Source organism: Eschrichtius robustus, chromosome 8 (genome assembly GCF_028021215.1).
Source record: "Eschrichtius robustus isolate mEscRob2 chromosome 8, mEscRob2.pri, whole genome shotgun sequence".
Classification (NCBI taxonomy): Eukaryota; Metazoa; Chordata; class Mammalia; order Artiodactyla; family Eschrichtiidae; genus Eschrichtius; species Eschrichtius robustus.
Genome location: NC_090831.1, coordinates 21,100,756 through 21,115,709, shown reverse-complemented (window position 1 = coordinate 21,115,709; position 14,954 = coordinate 21,100,756). Strand labels below are relative to the sequence as shown.

At 38.7% G+C, this 14,954-nt stretch overlaps 1 protein-coding gene across 1 annotated transcript in view; it reads right to left on the bottom strand.

Annotated features, from left to right (window-relative positions):
* Positions 1 to 3,194: 3,194 nt before the first annotated feature.
* Positions 3,195 to 14,954, bottom strand: part of FBXL13 (F-box and leucine rich repeat protein 13) — a 188,044-nt gene continuing 176,284 nt past the window's right edge. The window contains exons 20-21 of the mRNA XM_068549800.1: positions 10,994 to 11,157; positions 3,195 to 3,381 (exon numbers count right to left, since the gene is read on the bottom strand). Coding sequence (XP_068405901.1) covers positions 3,195 to 3,381; positions 10,994 to 11,157 — 351 coding nt within the window. The remainder of the gene's footprint in view (positions 3,382 to 10,993; positions 11,158 to 14,954) is intronic.

Here is a 14,954-nt window from a genome sequence, read left to right as displayed (position 1 = left end):
GTACATCTTTGGATAACATAGTCAAGTCCAAACAGAAAGGAAATGTCACATATTTTACTCTCTTGAACACAGACCTATATATTTCAAATGCTTAAGATCTGAAGACCTAAGTAATATTTTGGATACCTTGAGTACTTTGCACTGAGAACTTAAAGATTTCACCACCTGTCCTCTCTACTTCTTGGTCCCCTTTCATAGCCCACTTTTTCTAACACCTACCCTTTTTCTTTCATTTCTGTAACTATAAAATGTGTCTCCTCATAATTAACAAATGTGTCTCCTCTTCTTGTTTAAAAGAAGACCTTACTCAAAGAGTTTTGGAGCAAACTTGGACAGTTAAATACCCTGCCCGGTTTCTAGAGAACATAACAGGGTATGTTTCTCCTTAACCCTGGTCTTCCCCATGCAGGTGTTATTCCTTTAGAAAGCAGTTGCCTCTTGTATAGGTCTCCAGTTGTGTGCTTGAGACACTTAGGGGTCAGAAGCCAATTTATATGCAGCTGCCAGAACCTCCAAATTTAGTTAAAAATCACCCTCTGGAACAGTCATCTTATGTCTCTTGGGTTAGGTCTTAAAATTTCCTGCTCGGCTGATTCTCCTGTCGTCCACTTCCAGGAACCATTCTACAGCTAAATGATACTACCTACTTCAAAAACTTTCAAAACCAACCTAAGAAAGGGGAGAATTACTAAAAGCATTTAGCTGATAACAGAGTACCCTATAATAATACCTTGTAAAATACCTTTTAAAAAAATAAGACCTTTAAAAACTTTTCAAAATAACTTTCATATCTTTTACCTTACGTTTTATCCTTACTTCACATTTGTGGGGTACAAAAGACAGTAACCCCATTTAAGAGATGAGTAATGGAGGGAATAAAAAGGTTAAAAGACTGATCTAATATTACCAACATTGTGGCAGTCAGAATAGATTTCTTCCTTTCCTGGACTCTATAAACATCCGTGTTACATAGTATCAAATAATGATACACTGGCATGTGATCATTTGAATTCTGTTAAAATCCAAAGAGAATTATCTTTTACCAGAATGGTAAAAATTCATAGATTAAAGCTTTTAAAATTAATCTGTAGATATACAATCAGTAACCCGTATCTCCTAGCATAAAATTGGGAGCTTTTTTGATATAGCATAGTTTGAAAAATTCTTCCATAGTGCAGATTTGATTAAAAGAAGATCTTTCTGTTTTTTAAGGAGCCTCCATACTGTTCCATAGTGGCTGTACCAATTTACATTTCCACCAACCGTATAGGAGGGTTCCCTTTTCTCCACTCCCTCCCCAGCATTTATTACTTGTAGCCATTCTGATCAGAGTGAGGTGATACCTCATTATAATTTTGATTTGCACTTCTCTAATATTTAGCGATGTTGAGCATTTTTTCATGTTGGCCATCTGTATGTCTTTTTTTGGAGAAATGTCTATGTAGGTCTTCTGCCCATTTTTGGATTGGGTTGTTTGGGGTTTTTTGATATTGAGCTATATGAGCTGTTTGTATCTGTTGTAAATTAATCCCTTGTCTGTCACATCGTTCGCAAACATTTTCTCCCATTCTGTAGGTTGTCTTTTTGTTTAAGGTTTCCTTTGCTGTGCAAAAGCTTTTAAGTTTAATTAGGTCCCATTTGTTTATTTTTGATTTTATTTCCATTACTCTAGGAGATGGATCCAAAAAGATATTTCTGCAATTTATGTCAGAGTGTTCTGCCTGTGTTTTCCTCTAGGAGATTTATAGTATTTGGTCTTACATTTAGGTCTTTAATCTACTTCAAGTTTATTTTTGTATACGGTGTTAGAATGTTATAATCTCATTCTTTTATATATTGCTGTCCAGTTTTCCCAGCACCACTTATTGAGGAGACTCTTTTCTCCATTGTTTCTTCTTGTCTCCTTTGTCATAGGTTAATTGACCATAGGTGTGTGGGTTTATTTCTGGGCTTTCTATCCTCTTCCATTGACCTATATTTCTGTTTTTGTGCCAGTACCATACTGTGTTGATTACTGTAGCTTTGTAGTATAGTCTGAAGTCAGGGAGCCTCATTCCTCCTGCTCTGTTTTTCTTTCTGAAGATTGCTTTGGCTATTCAGGATCTTTTGTGTTTCCATACAAATTAAAAATTTATTTTTGTTCTGGTTCTGTGGAAAGTGCCATTGGTAAATTGATAGGGATTGCATTGAATCTGTAGATTGCCTTGGGTAGTATAGTCATTTTTAAAAATATTGATTCTTCCAATTCAAGAACACATTATATCTGTCCATCTGTTTGTGTCATCTTCAATTTCTTTCATATCATCCAGCAATCCCACTCCTGGGCATATATCTGGAGAAAACTATAATTCGAAAAGATACTTGCACCCCAATGTTCATTGCAGCACTATTTGCAATAGCCAAGACATGGAAGCAACCTAAGTGTCCATCAACAGATGAATGGAGAAAGAAGATGTGCGGGGTGTGTGTGTGTGTGTGTGTGTGTGTAATGGAATATTAGTCTTAAAAATAATGAAGTAATACCATTTGCAGCAGCAAGGATGGACCTAGAGATTATCACATTAAGTGAAGTAAGCCAGGCAAAGACAAATATCATATGATATCTCTTATACATGGAATCTAAAAAAAGAAAAGCTACAAATGGACTTGTTTACAAAACAAAACTAGACCCACAGACATAGAAAGCAAACTTACGGTTACCAAAGGGGAAAGGTGGTGGGGGGAGGGATAAATTAGGAGTCTGGGATTAACATGTACTGACTACTATATATAAAATATATATAGATCCTTAAAGTCATTGCCCTTACTCAAACTCTTACTCTGATTTATATAGCCTTCTGCTTTCTTTTCTAAAGAGAAGCTTCTGAATTCCTTGTAAATAACATCACATCTCTCAGGATTGTTTCGTACAACTGTAACCTTAAATTTGATAATCTCATCAAAACTATTGGTTTGATTAAGGTAAATTTAAGTGGAAAATTTACATAGTAGCAGTGCTTGATTTGGCTTTTTTTAATCATGATTATTAGACAGAAGAACTTATAGATGTATTTAGAAACATTTGTAGCTGGAATAAGAATCTGGAGATGATTTGCTGCTTGTTTACATGGTTAAGATCCAGCTAGTAAAAATACTTGGACAAAATGAAGTTGCCAAGTTCTACATTTTTTGTTCTTCCTGCTTGAGGTTGAAGGTCATACTGCTTCCTCTTCACTACTGTATGTTGACTCTTTCGCCATCAATTCTGAATCTTTAAGTTGTGTTATATCTTGTTGCTCTGGAAGAGGCTTGCCTTCGCAATCATAGCCAAACCAAAGTGGAGGGTCAGTAGCACTATATTCCTGCTGCTGAACTATAGATGACATTCTCTTAGCTGCTTCCCTGTAATAACAGTGATGCGCATTAGCTAGTTGCAGAAGTAATCACTAGTGCAGAATTTTCAAACTAGATCACATTTGGAATTAAAGAACTCACTGTCACAACTTGAATTCATTTCACATCTCCCTTGCCTTCCTGAGGGGGAGCGTGTGGGTAAATTGTGCTAATAATCAGGATCCCAAAGCTTAAGTAGCTCAATAGTTCTCTGGTTCATCCAGTTCAGAGATTAACAGATACAGTAAATGGGTAAGGAAACTGCATGGCCATGGCGTAGGAACACTGAGGGCACTCTATAGCACTCTTAAATGAGCCCTCTGCCTGATACTTCCAGTTTCTTTGATGAGGGAGTATCCTAACCAGCCAAACTGTGAAGGCTGGCCATGCACCAGAGCAGGAGCTCTTAACCTAGAGTCCACAGATCCCTGTTGGATACATGGATGAACTTCAGGGAGGCCCATGAACTCCCTGAAAATTCATGCAGTTTTGTATCTACTATGCATTTTTTTGAGGAGAGGGTTTGTGACTTTCATCGAAGTCTCAAAAGGGTCCATGATCAAAATGACTGAAAATATTGTTACTGTCTCGCTTAGGAGTAAGGAAGCAAAGAAGTCATCTAAAAGTTGTTCAGGACCCCAATTCCAACATGGCGGGAGGAGGGCATTCCCAACACCACCAAGCAATTCTCAGACCCCAGCTGGATATCCTATAATTCAACTCAATTCTGACGCTGTCTACCTGGAAATAGCGTTAGATTCCACAAATTAAGGGCTCAGTTCCACAGATCACCCTCCACTTCAGATACCAGGTTGTTACCTGGGCTTCTGATCTACCAGCTAGAGCTGCTCACAGAACACAGAAACATTTTACTTGCTGGATCACTGGTTTATTAAAGGATATTACTCAAGAACAACCAGGTATCAGAGATGTATAGGGAAAGGACGCTGAGCTTCTGTGCTCTCTCCAGGCATACCACTCTCCAAATATATACGAGAAATATATTTTGATCATCTAAATGACCAAATATATATGTCTTATAAAGCACAATATTGCAGCATCAGAAAAAAAAAAGTATATCTAACTTGAAAATAATGTCATTTCCAAGACAGAAGGATTTTCCTAGAAAGTTGGTTTGAATCTTGAGACTAGTACCAAACAGGAAATGAGTAATTGGCAGCTTCCCTAGGATCGGAAATGAGTAATAATGTTTGCCCACGTAGGGGCTACTTTGCCTGTTATTGCTGTATATTACGTTGAGTTATTAATTGCAGCAGTTTGGAAACAGTCATTGATATGGAGGCTGGTATTATCATATGCTTTGACTGAAGTTTGTGGTCAGTGGCTATATGAGTTCTGGTAGGGTAATGAAATCAGAAAGGCTAAGATACATCAGTTGTTTGAAATACTGTTTCACTTGAATCAAATCTTAGGTGTTTTAAAATAATTGTAAGCAAACTCAGCAGGGCGACAACCAGAGCATTGCCAATTCTGTCTCTTACCACATTGCTTTTTGGCTAATACATTTGCACTTGCAAGACTTTAAAGAAGTTTAAAAAACAATTTGAATAAAAACAATTGTTATACTAATTTCTAGTTCTGAGCCACCAGTCCTGGTGGATTAAAACTTGGCAAACAGGTGTCTTCTCTTTCGAGAAACACTTATTCTGAAATTTGAAAATGGTAAGTTTATAGTCAAATATATAAAATTTTACATTCTGTTAATTTTTTAATCTTTTTTTAAAAGTGTGATCCTGTGTTTTAAACTTCTTGTATAATCTTTCTATGTCCTCTACGTAGGATATTATTCTGCAAAAATAATAGTGTTATATCTTTAGCTTTCCCTATTTTCTTCTGAAGGTTTTTCTCCCTTTTCAATTCTATGTAGTTGAGGTTGCCATATTTTTTAACATGTTTCCTGGGAGATGTTTTTACCTCAAGAACCTACCACAATATAATATACCAAATGCTGGGAGGACTCTGAAGCTGAAACATTGGCACAGTCAGTTTCAAATGGTTAAAGCACTATCCTGGGCAGCAGAGGTCTATTGTTACTTACCCTTCAGCCTATCTCTGCCTGTCTAAACTTTACCCATCTTTCAAGACTCCAACCCAATCCTTTCCTCCTCTGAAGTTTTACAGGAAGTTGATCATACAATTAATTTCTTTCCAGTATATAACTTCATGGTATTAATTGTTTATAATTTTAAACTTTGTTATTTTCCTTTTCTTTAAGAAGGTATTTAAGGGTATATTGCATTTCTTTGTATCTCCCTGAAATCCAGCAATAACAGCCAAATCATGAGACTTTAGTAGCTTACACCAGGAAGTCCTTTAGCTCTCTTATCTTCTGCTGGTTTGTTTTTGGTTTTGGTTTTGGTTTTGGTTTTGGTTTTTGGTTTAGAAGAGGCATTCTTAGGTTGCTGTTTCCAACATCCTAAGAGCAGAGCTCTGGACACACATACTGTATTTCACAGTTGTTGGTAATGATTTAATGCCACTGATGATAACAAGACTACTACAGTTAGAGGCAACAGTGGTCTTGACCTATTGGACGTGTTTGGGGAGTAAAAAATTTGTAAGTAGTTGACCAAATTATGTATAACTTCTGACCTCAGAGGAGCAACAGTTTTTGAGAATTCTAGATAACTGGTAAGAGGATAAGTACTCTTAATGCTATGTATACATATTGGGTAGTAGAGTTCCTCAGTCAGTTGTAAGCCCCGGTAAGTTAGATGGTAATTGTGATATTAAAAAATTAGCAAATAGTGGGAGTTTGAGAAAATAACAAGAAAAAGAAAGTTGAGGATTTTGACTCAATATAGACAGGCAAAGTAAGGAATGAATAGGGAGACTACTCATTAAATGCAGTGTGATGTGACAGAATCAAAATGAACTGCATATTTAAAAAAAAGAGCTGCATATTGAGCCCCAGCCATGGATGAAGTACACAGTGGTATATGCATTTCTTAGATTTGCTTATTTCTTGATTCCACACCACCCCTACTTTAGCTTTCAGTGGTAAGCACTGCTCTCCATTTTACCCACAGTCAGCTTCAGTGAAACTAAACATCAGAGGGTCTCCTGACCATTGGAGGTGATCCAGACTAGAGAGGAGCAAAGGATCAGGTCTGAGACCTCTCTTCCCCCAGTCACAAATGCCAAAAGGTTAAGGCTTCCTCAAGTCTAGAATGTCTGTAGGTCCTATCTTAGTCCTACTTACTTTCACGGCAAGGCTGGTCCTGGGGAAAAAACTGAAAATCTGAATCTGCCCAGGGCAAATCTGGTATTATTTTTAGAATTTAGCTACTAGTATAGACTATTCCCTAGTCTACTTCCTCTCTACCCTTTAGAAAATCCTTAGGCCATGAACGAGCTGCCCTTTGGCATCCTCACATGGACTGACTCCTAAGACTGAGGACCTAACCAAGAGAACAGACCAGCATGGTGATCGCCAGTGAGTTTCTCTGAGTTCTTTTTCACAGCATCCTGTGTAACTGTGTGTTTACACACAAGCATTTTTGAAAAGTATAGGAAACTTGAAAATGTAGAAACTGAATGCTCCTGCCAGAAACACGTGTGTCTGTTTGTCTCAAACTCCCTCTCTCTCTTTTTAATAGCTTAATGCTCTAGTATAGATGGGAGCTGGGAAATATTGAAAAGAAAATGTCTACTTAGGAATCACTGTGTGTTCTAAGTTTCTTCAAGTGCATGTGGAATCCTTTGAGTACCTTCTACTCAGGTACTTAGGCCTGAGTGACTCCAAGACCTCGTAGGAAATGATTTGGGAATTGAAGCAGTCTACTGCAGTGGTTAGTCATTACACATTTAACCTGGCGAGAGAGGTTTCTTTGGATCAGTATAGAACAATGATTTTCAAACACGATATGCCACACAGTTGTAAAGTATCAGATGGTTAATAATAATGATATTTTGAAGTTTGTAAGTGATTTTTGTTTTTTATATATTAAAGGGGATTCAAGGTTATCCCTGTAATAACATCACTTGCCCTCACATTTCCTTCTAGTTTCTTGAGTAAGCTAAAAGAAAGGGGAATTTGGAGCCTACACCAAAGACTACTTGTAATCAGCCTCTTATTTACACATCAGCAAGTAAATTGGGCAAATAGTACTTGTCTCCCCTTATTGATCAAATCTCTTGAATGTTAGAGCTTTAAAAAACTTGAAAATCACTAATCTAAAGATAAAAGAGCAGCATAGCAATGATAAGACCTAGGTACAAAGTATGGCTCTGTCTTTTATTTGTATGACTTTGGGCATGTTATTTAACCTGTTTATACCAGTTTCCTTATTCATTTTTATGGTAATAGTGTATTTGTGAGGATTAGATAATAAACATAAAATAGGATTTAGCACAGTACATGGCAAATGATAATTGTTAAGTAATATTATTTGTTCATATTAATAATAAAATTCAGTAGGTTCAGATTACAAAGGCCTTTCCACAAAGACCTTTCCATGAGCTAGAGAGGAGAACTCTGAGTTTTATTTCCTAACAACACAGATCTTAGAGTACCTAGGTAGTAATTTATGCTGCCAGCAACTGCTAAATAAGGTCTTCAAGGAATCTTTATACTGCTGTTTGGGACTCTGAAGACTACCTAGACTTTCTCTACTCATCTCTCTAAAGTTTAAAGTTTTGGACTCCAGACACAAAAATATCAGAAAGGTCCCTTTGCTCTTTGCTAATTATAGACTTAATGGCTCTTCTGCCTCTTTGTGTTTCAGACCCTCCTGAGTTGTGGAGACCATTGTTTGGGTCTTTCTCCCTCTTTTCCACTATGCTTTCCTTCATCTCCATTGCCTGTCTTGCTTTCCCCACAGAGGTCCATAAATTGAAAGGTTAGTTGAATACAACTGCTTCAAATGTAGACAGCTAGATTTTCCCATCAAATTTATAATCTTAGTTATAACTTATTTCTCCTTGAATTAAAGGAGCCTTTATTATGTCTCCACATGGGACTTCTGGAATCACTTCCTGGGATCCCTTCAGGCTCTGGGGTTGTAGAATGACAGCATATCTCATGCTGGAAGTGCTTCAGCCAATTTGCTCATTGACCAAAAGTTTGCTACTCCCCTAGTTCAGATAGGGTAGGCTGAACAGACCTCTTTGATTTGTAAAGCTGTTGCAGTGTTTTCAGATTCCATTGAGAATGGGGGAATTTGTATATAGAACAGTTTCTTCTGAGGGCTATAATTGGATTTTAAGGGCTGCACCGTACACTTTTATGTTCAAATGGAATCAGATGTGTGGGAATACATTGCTTTGTGATTCAAAGTCATTGAACCTCTTCCCAAGAAAAATCTCCTATATCCTAACTACCAAATGTTCCATTTCACCCAGACAAAACAAAGCTCTTGCTGTTGAGGGAGTAAAAGCAAACAACTGTGCTTTTTTAGAGTGAACATAGGTAAGGGATTAGATGTCATCATGAGCTTGTGTCTTGAAGGGTCCACATACTCTGCAGCACTTCCAGTTCCACCCAAGGATCCCATGGATCTAAGTGGAGAAGAAGATGCTCTACAGTCTCTAGAGCTGACCCCAAACAGCAGAATGTGGCCAGGCCTTACCACTTCTCTAATCAAAGTTTTGAAGCCCAAGTATCTTGGGAGCTCCTTGACTGACAAACAGCATCCTCTCCTAGAAGCAGGATGTCAAGACAGATGCTCCTGGAGCCTAACTAGTCTAGCCACCCTGCTGTGGGGATACCCCTTCTCCATTGCTAGACAAGGATAGAATCAGAGAATTCTAGGCCTCTTTCTTGCTGGATCTTAGCAGGAGTGGAGCTATAAGGGAAACTACAGTGGTTTGGCCTCTTTAGACAATGAGATGGGCAGACAAGCCAGCTCCCCTCTAGGTATTAGGGCCAAGTCTCTGTCTGCTTCTTGCTGATAGGGACAGACAGGCTTAGTGGTAGAAAACAAAATAGGCCTTTTGGCTGTCCTGGATTAGGTAAAGGAATTTTCCATAGATTCAGTTAGTTAACTAGAGTTTTGCATTGGGTTTTGGGGGCCAACCCCTAGTAGTAAAATCTTACTTGTTTTATTTTCTTTGCGTATTTTTATCTAAGGACCTTGCAAGAGGAGTGGGTAGTCAAAGGCAGGAATTGGAAATTACTAGATATCTTGGGTCTTCTTGACCAAGCACCATATTTATTACACTTTAACATCCCATACCATGATTACGTTCACCATGTTTAGGATCAGAGAGGCCCTGGATAGAAAGTCTTCATTCATTCTACTTAAAATCCTACGTTTTAGAAGTTCAATAATATTACCTCCCCAAAATAATGATTGGCAAAATACAGTCAAAAGATTAGAAGCTAAACTCCTTTGTGTATTATATTAATTCATTTACTGTCATCTTGCCCAAAGTTGGCTGTTTAACGATATGACAGGGTCAGCAGGGACTCGTAGGACCTCATTTCATGGTATACACTTTAAATGAAGTTAATAATATCCATGTCAGTCATCTCCAGACCTATCAAGAAGGGCTGAGTCTCCACTCCTCTCCAAAAATTTTTAAGAACCTGCCCCCTTTTTTCTGATCCAGCTTCAGTTGGCTGCCCTCGTCCCCGGCAAGCCTGGGCCCAGTGGGAGTGCCTATTTTACAAGTAATAGTTTTGTTTTTGTTTGGTTTTTCATTTCATTTTAGCACACACATCCTTAGATCAGAAATCATTTTCTTCCTCAGGCATCAAGTGACCAGATCTCATGGTTCAGCTCATGCCAGGGCTGCTTAATTAAGAAAGTTCTTCTGTGAAATCTACATGCTTAGAACACATTATGTACTTTGCACTTGGATAATATTAATTCTTAGTATTCATTTTTCCAACCTTCAGAAAAGAACCTGACCTTCAGGGATTGGTCAAGAATTCTCATTTGAACACTCCACAGGTTACTTCAAGAGGTCAGTTAAAATACTTGCACATTTTTACTTTCAGTCAATAGAAAAAGAAATGAACAATGGAGCAAATAACTGCTTTCTATCTAAAAACTCACAGGGTGGACACCTAATACTTTCTACCTTTATAGATTGCTTATTTACCCAACTGTTATTTCATTGGAAATATTTTGTAAATTGAGTAAATAGGCATTTGGCCTGTAGCAGTCATCAGAATACCTTACTCTGAGCTCTAGATCTTAGTTAAATAACAACTGTCAAACAAATAGCTTTGGGAGATGGGGGCTCTTAGGATAACTGTTAGTAATTTGTACCTAGTTGTGAGCTAGTTTAGTCTGATTAGTTTCTTAACCCCTAGAGGAGATTAACTGAATGGAAATATTTTGAGAGAGGAGTGGAGGAAGAGCTAGTGATTATTCTATGAGGAGCAGAGTTAAGGCTTTGAGCATCTGCATGGTCAAAGAAGGGGAAGTACTAAGAGTAGAAGGGCTACTGGGAAAGGAATGTGAAGCCACAAAGACTATTTTAGAGGGAGCTTCCCTTGGTTCAGCCCAAAATATTGGCTTCAATTAGGTAAAAAATAAAATGAAACCTTCCTAACTCTGAAAGCCACTATGTATTATGAATGCCATGGTGACATATTCTATTTTCTCAGAAAGTAGTTCTCAAAGTTTTTCATATTCAGGTACATACTTACTTGGAAATAAGTCTACAGTATAGCATCTTTAGGATCCGCAGTTGTTTGCAGCCCATCTGAAGGTTCACAAGCATTTGGTCCGTAAGCAGGATACAGCCGGAAACATCCAAAATGTGCAGGTAATGGCATTTTGCTGATAACATCTCCAATGCTGAGTCAGTAATCTAAACACACAGCCAAAGTAACTCTGATTATTCCAACAAACTCCATCCCAGGGAAGAATAGTGTATTGGTCAGTTTGGACTGCTATAACAAAATACCACAGACTAGATGGTTTAAATGGCATAAATTTATTTCTCACAGTTCTAGAGGCTGAGGAGTCCAAGATCAAGTTACCCACAGGTTCAGTGTCTGGTGAGGGCCCTCTTCCTGGTTTGTAGATGGCTACCTTCTTGCTGTAGCCTCACATGGCAGAGAGTGAGCTCTAGTTTCTTCCTATTCTTTAAGGACACTAATTCCATCATGGGGGCTCTACCCTTGTGACCTCGGTCTAAACCTAATTAGCCCCCCAAAGCCTCACCTCCTAGTACTATCACATCAGGGATGAGGGTTTCAACATATGAATTTTGGAAGGACATAAACACTCAGTCCATAACAAATAGAATCAGAACCATTGCAGATTCTCTTTAACTAGCTTGTCACGTGATGAGCCTATATAACTCAAGTTAGTGATTTAAGTCTGTTTCCAGAACAAGTGGCACTAATAGAAGTCGTGATCTTGCTGTTATTTTCATTTTAGAGTTCTCTGTTTGGGTTTGGAAACTTCATCAAAATTTCCCTAGTAATACCTGTCACACCAATATGAGCAACTTATGAAATGCTGCAGTAATGGGATTTAACTTTAAACTTGAAATCCACTGTAAGGCATCATCAATTTGAGAAACATAAGTTTAATGGCATCACATGTTACAAAACTATAAAATATATATATCCACTGAAGTTAACCTGCAGACAGGATCAGATTGCTGTGAGAAGGGATCTGGACATCTCTGATGATTTGCTTATGGAGTCATTGGTTCTGGAAAGGGACAAGTAGGTAAGACAGGTGTTTGAAGGCAGCAGGGGAGAGAAGAGTAGAAGCCACAGAGACTGCATGAATCTCGCTCTGAGAATTTCTGCTCAGGGTTCCAGTATCTTGAGAGTTTGCCCAGATGTTCTGCAGAGATAATTCAACTCCACTTCTTGGATTACTTCACTTACTCAAGGTTTAGCTTTTGAATTTATAGCTGAACTGGGACTTGCTGCAAAATCAACTATATTACTCTCCCCAAAGGAATTTTTTTCCAACTGGATTTAATTTCTTATTTTAAATGTTTGAACATTCTAAAAAACATGCCATGAGGCTAAGCTCTTGTTTTTAACATAAAATTGAGAGAATTATGCCGAAAAACCCTTCAGTTTGAAATGTATACTTTTTATGTTTGGAAAAATAGATGTCATTGTCTAATCATGCCCTGTTTCCAGAACTTGCTCAGAACCAAGGTTTAACATTGCATCTGATTCTCACAAAAATGCTTCAGACATTCCTGCTATTCTTTGTGGGTCTCTGAGGATCTGATGTCACTGGGGGTGGGGGTTAACCCTCAGAATTGTAGAGAAAAGGAAAGACAATGAGATGATGGAAAAATCCTGGATAGATAGAGCTCAGAGTGCTAGGTTTTATTGATACTGGGGGAACTGAAAAGGAGCCCAACATTTCCTGTAGATCAGAATCCCAAATGTTCAGTGACTGAGGTGATGTTTTGGGGACTTATGGGAGCTGGAAACTGGAGGTGGCGATGACTGGCCATGCTCTTAACTCCCAGATACGTGGTCTTGATCTCAGTCCTACTGAGCAGAGATTATGTTATTCTCATTTTAGTGCTGGGTGGGATGAGGTCACAGTACTACTCACTGACCTTGGGGTGAGCTGGTTGAAGGGACCTTCCAGGAGATGGATAAGATGGCCATTCAAGATTGACCCTTGGGCTTTTGGGAAACCTAGCCTAGAATGATGAGCCAGACACTAATGTATTTCATGGCTCATCAGAAGCAATGGAGCTGAAATATATTAGACAGGACCACAGCCTTATGATTTCTGAGGCTGTGAGGAGTGTTCACATTGGCCCAACTTATGGTCACTACATCTTCTGAATCAGGATACTCATTTCACCTGCATAGATGGTAAAGCTAAATCCTTCTCCCTTACATTGAGGTTCTGAAATAACTACTCCCCTTCCTTTTTCTCAGCGTAGATCTTCAGTGTAGAGTGATTCATTTTATAATATCTTATTTGTGTGATATCCTCCTTAGTTTCTAGGCTGCAAGACAATATCCACCACACGATTTATAGAAGGAACTCTCAGTTTTTCCTTACCAAAAAACAAACCAAAGTGAAACGAAACAACAAAAAATTCTCTGCCTCAATTCCTGTTCTCATTGGAGTCTTTCCTTTTCTCATTCTCCTACTTTCCTCCCTTATTAGTGGAGCGTCTTAAAAGCCCAGTCGCCATCTGTGCCTGCTTTACAGCCAGGGCAGTTCCCAGTGAGCCATGTGTTACCCATGTGTCCGTGTGCAATGGAAGCAAGGACCCTGTGAGCCATGACTGCTCAAGCGGCAGAGGGTTCATGGTCAGTGCTGCTAGTGTCCTGAGTTCCTTGACCCAGCTCACTTCTAGAACCAGATGATGTTGACCGGAAAGGCATCTGGTTTCCCTAGTTCTAAACAAGTACACTATTGAACAAAAAGAATTTTGCTATGAATTTTTTAGATTAATGTCATGATTCACCATGTCTTTCCCACCACTGCCTCCTTTTCCTTATTGTGGCACAGTTAATGATGGAGGAATCAGGAGTTCCTAGCATCACTTTCTTAATCTACTCACCACCCAGACTAAACAACTGAGAAGCTGAATTTTTAGACTAGCTAGAATGAAGGCATCTTGAAAGTTCAGGTGATGCTTTGGTAAACAGAAGCCCATCAGTGTGCACAATAGAAGAGGACAAGGTTGTTAATAACCTTGCAATTTCTGAGGATTTTTTTAAAGTTTTTTTAGTTTTCTTCCCTCTGAGTATTTTATTTCCTCTAAGTTTTTCCTGTTAATTTGGTTTGGTCTTTATCTTCCACTTTAGAGGCTTTTCTCTTAAGTGTACTCTCTTATGTCCTTGATGTCTGCTCATGATTAATAGTGGAGAGCTAAAAGCTGATTGGAAGGTCTGAGTGCATGATATGGGCCTTCTCTACATTAAACTTCAATGGTTTAGATGGGTTATTTGTTGGAAAATCCACATATGTCAGTATTTTTCAATCTTTCATCTTGGGCTAGTCAGAGTCCCCAGAGCTTCCAATCTGCTGCCTGGAGGGAAAGATCTGGCAACCAAATTCTGAATGCTCTGTTGGAAAAGTGCTGAATGTCTCTGCGTTCAGCATTTAGTCACTTAATTCCCTTTTCACTTTTGTACCCAAGCTCTCAATTATACATGAGTCTCCCAGCTCGGTAGCCTTCTGTTTTATTATCTGGAGAGCAGATAGTAGAGAGATTTCACTCCCCCCCTCCCAGAGGACATTTAGCAACATCTGGAGACATTTTTTATTGTTATGACTGGAGGTGTGGGGGGCTAGGTGCTACTGACATATAGTGGATAGAGGGCAAGGATGCTGTTAAACATCCTACAGTTCACAGAACAATCCCCCGCTACAAAGAATGATCTGGTCCAAAATATCAATAACGCCAAGGCTGAGAAATCTGGCTCTAGGAAATACATCTCAAATCTGGTGAGAGTGGGGAGGGGCAGTTGCCCAGAGGTATGGAGTAGAGGAGGAGATCTAGAGATCTGTCTACTTCTCAAGAACTTTTAACCCAGTCTTCCTTATTTTAGCCACCCTCTTAACCTAGTTCCAGAGGTACACAGTATTGCCAAGTTTGAAGATTATGGTGTAAATCCACTTTTTTCCCAGCTTTCTCTATGTTGTCTTAGATTC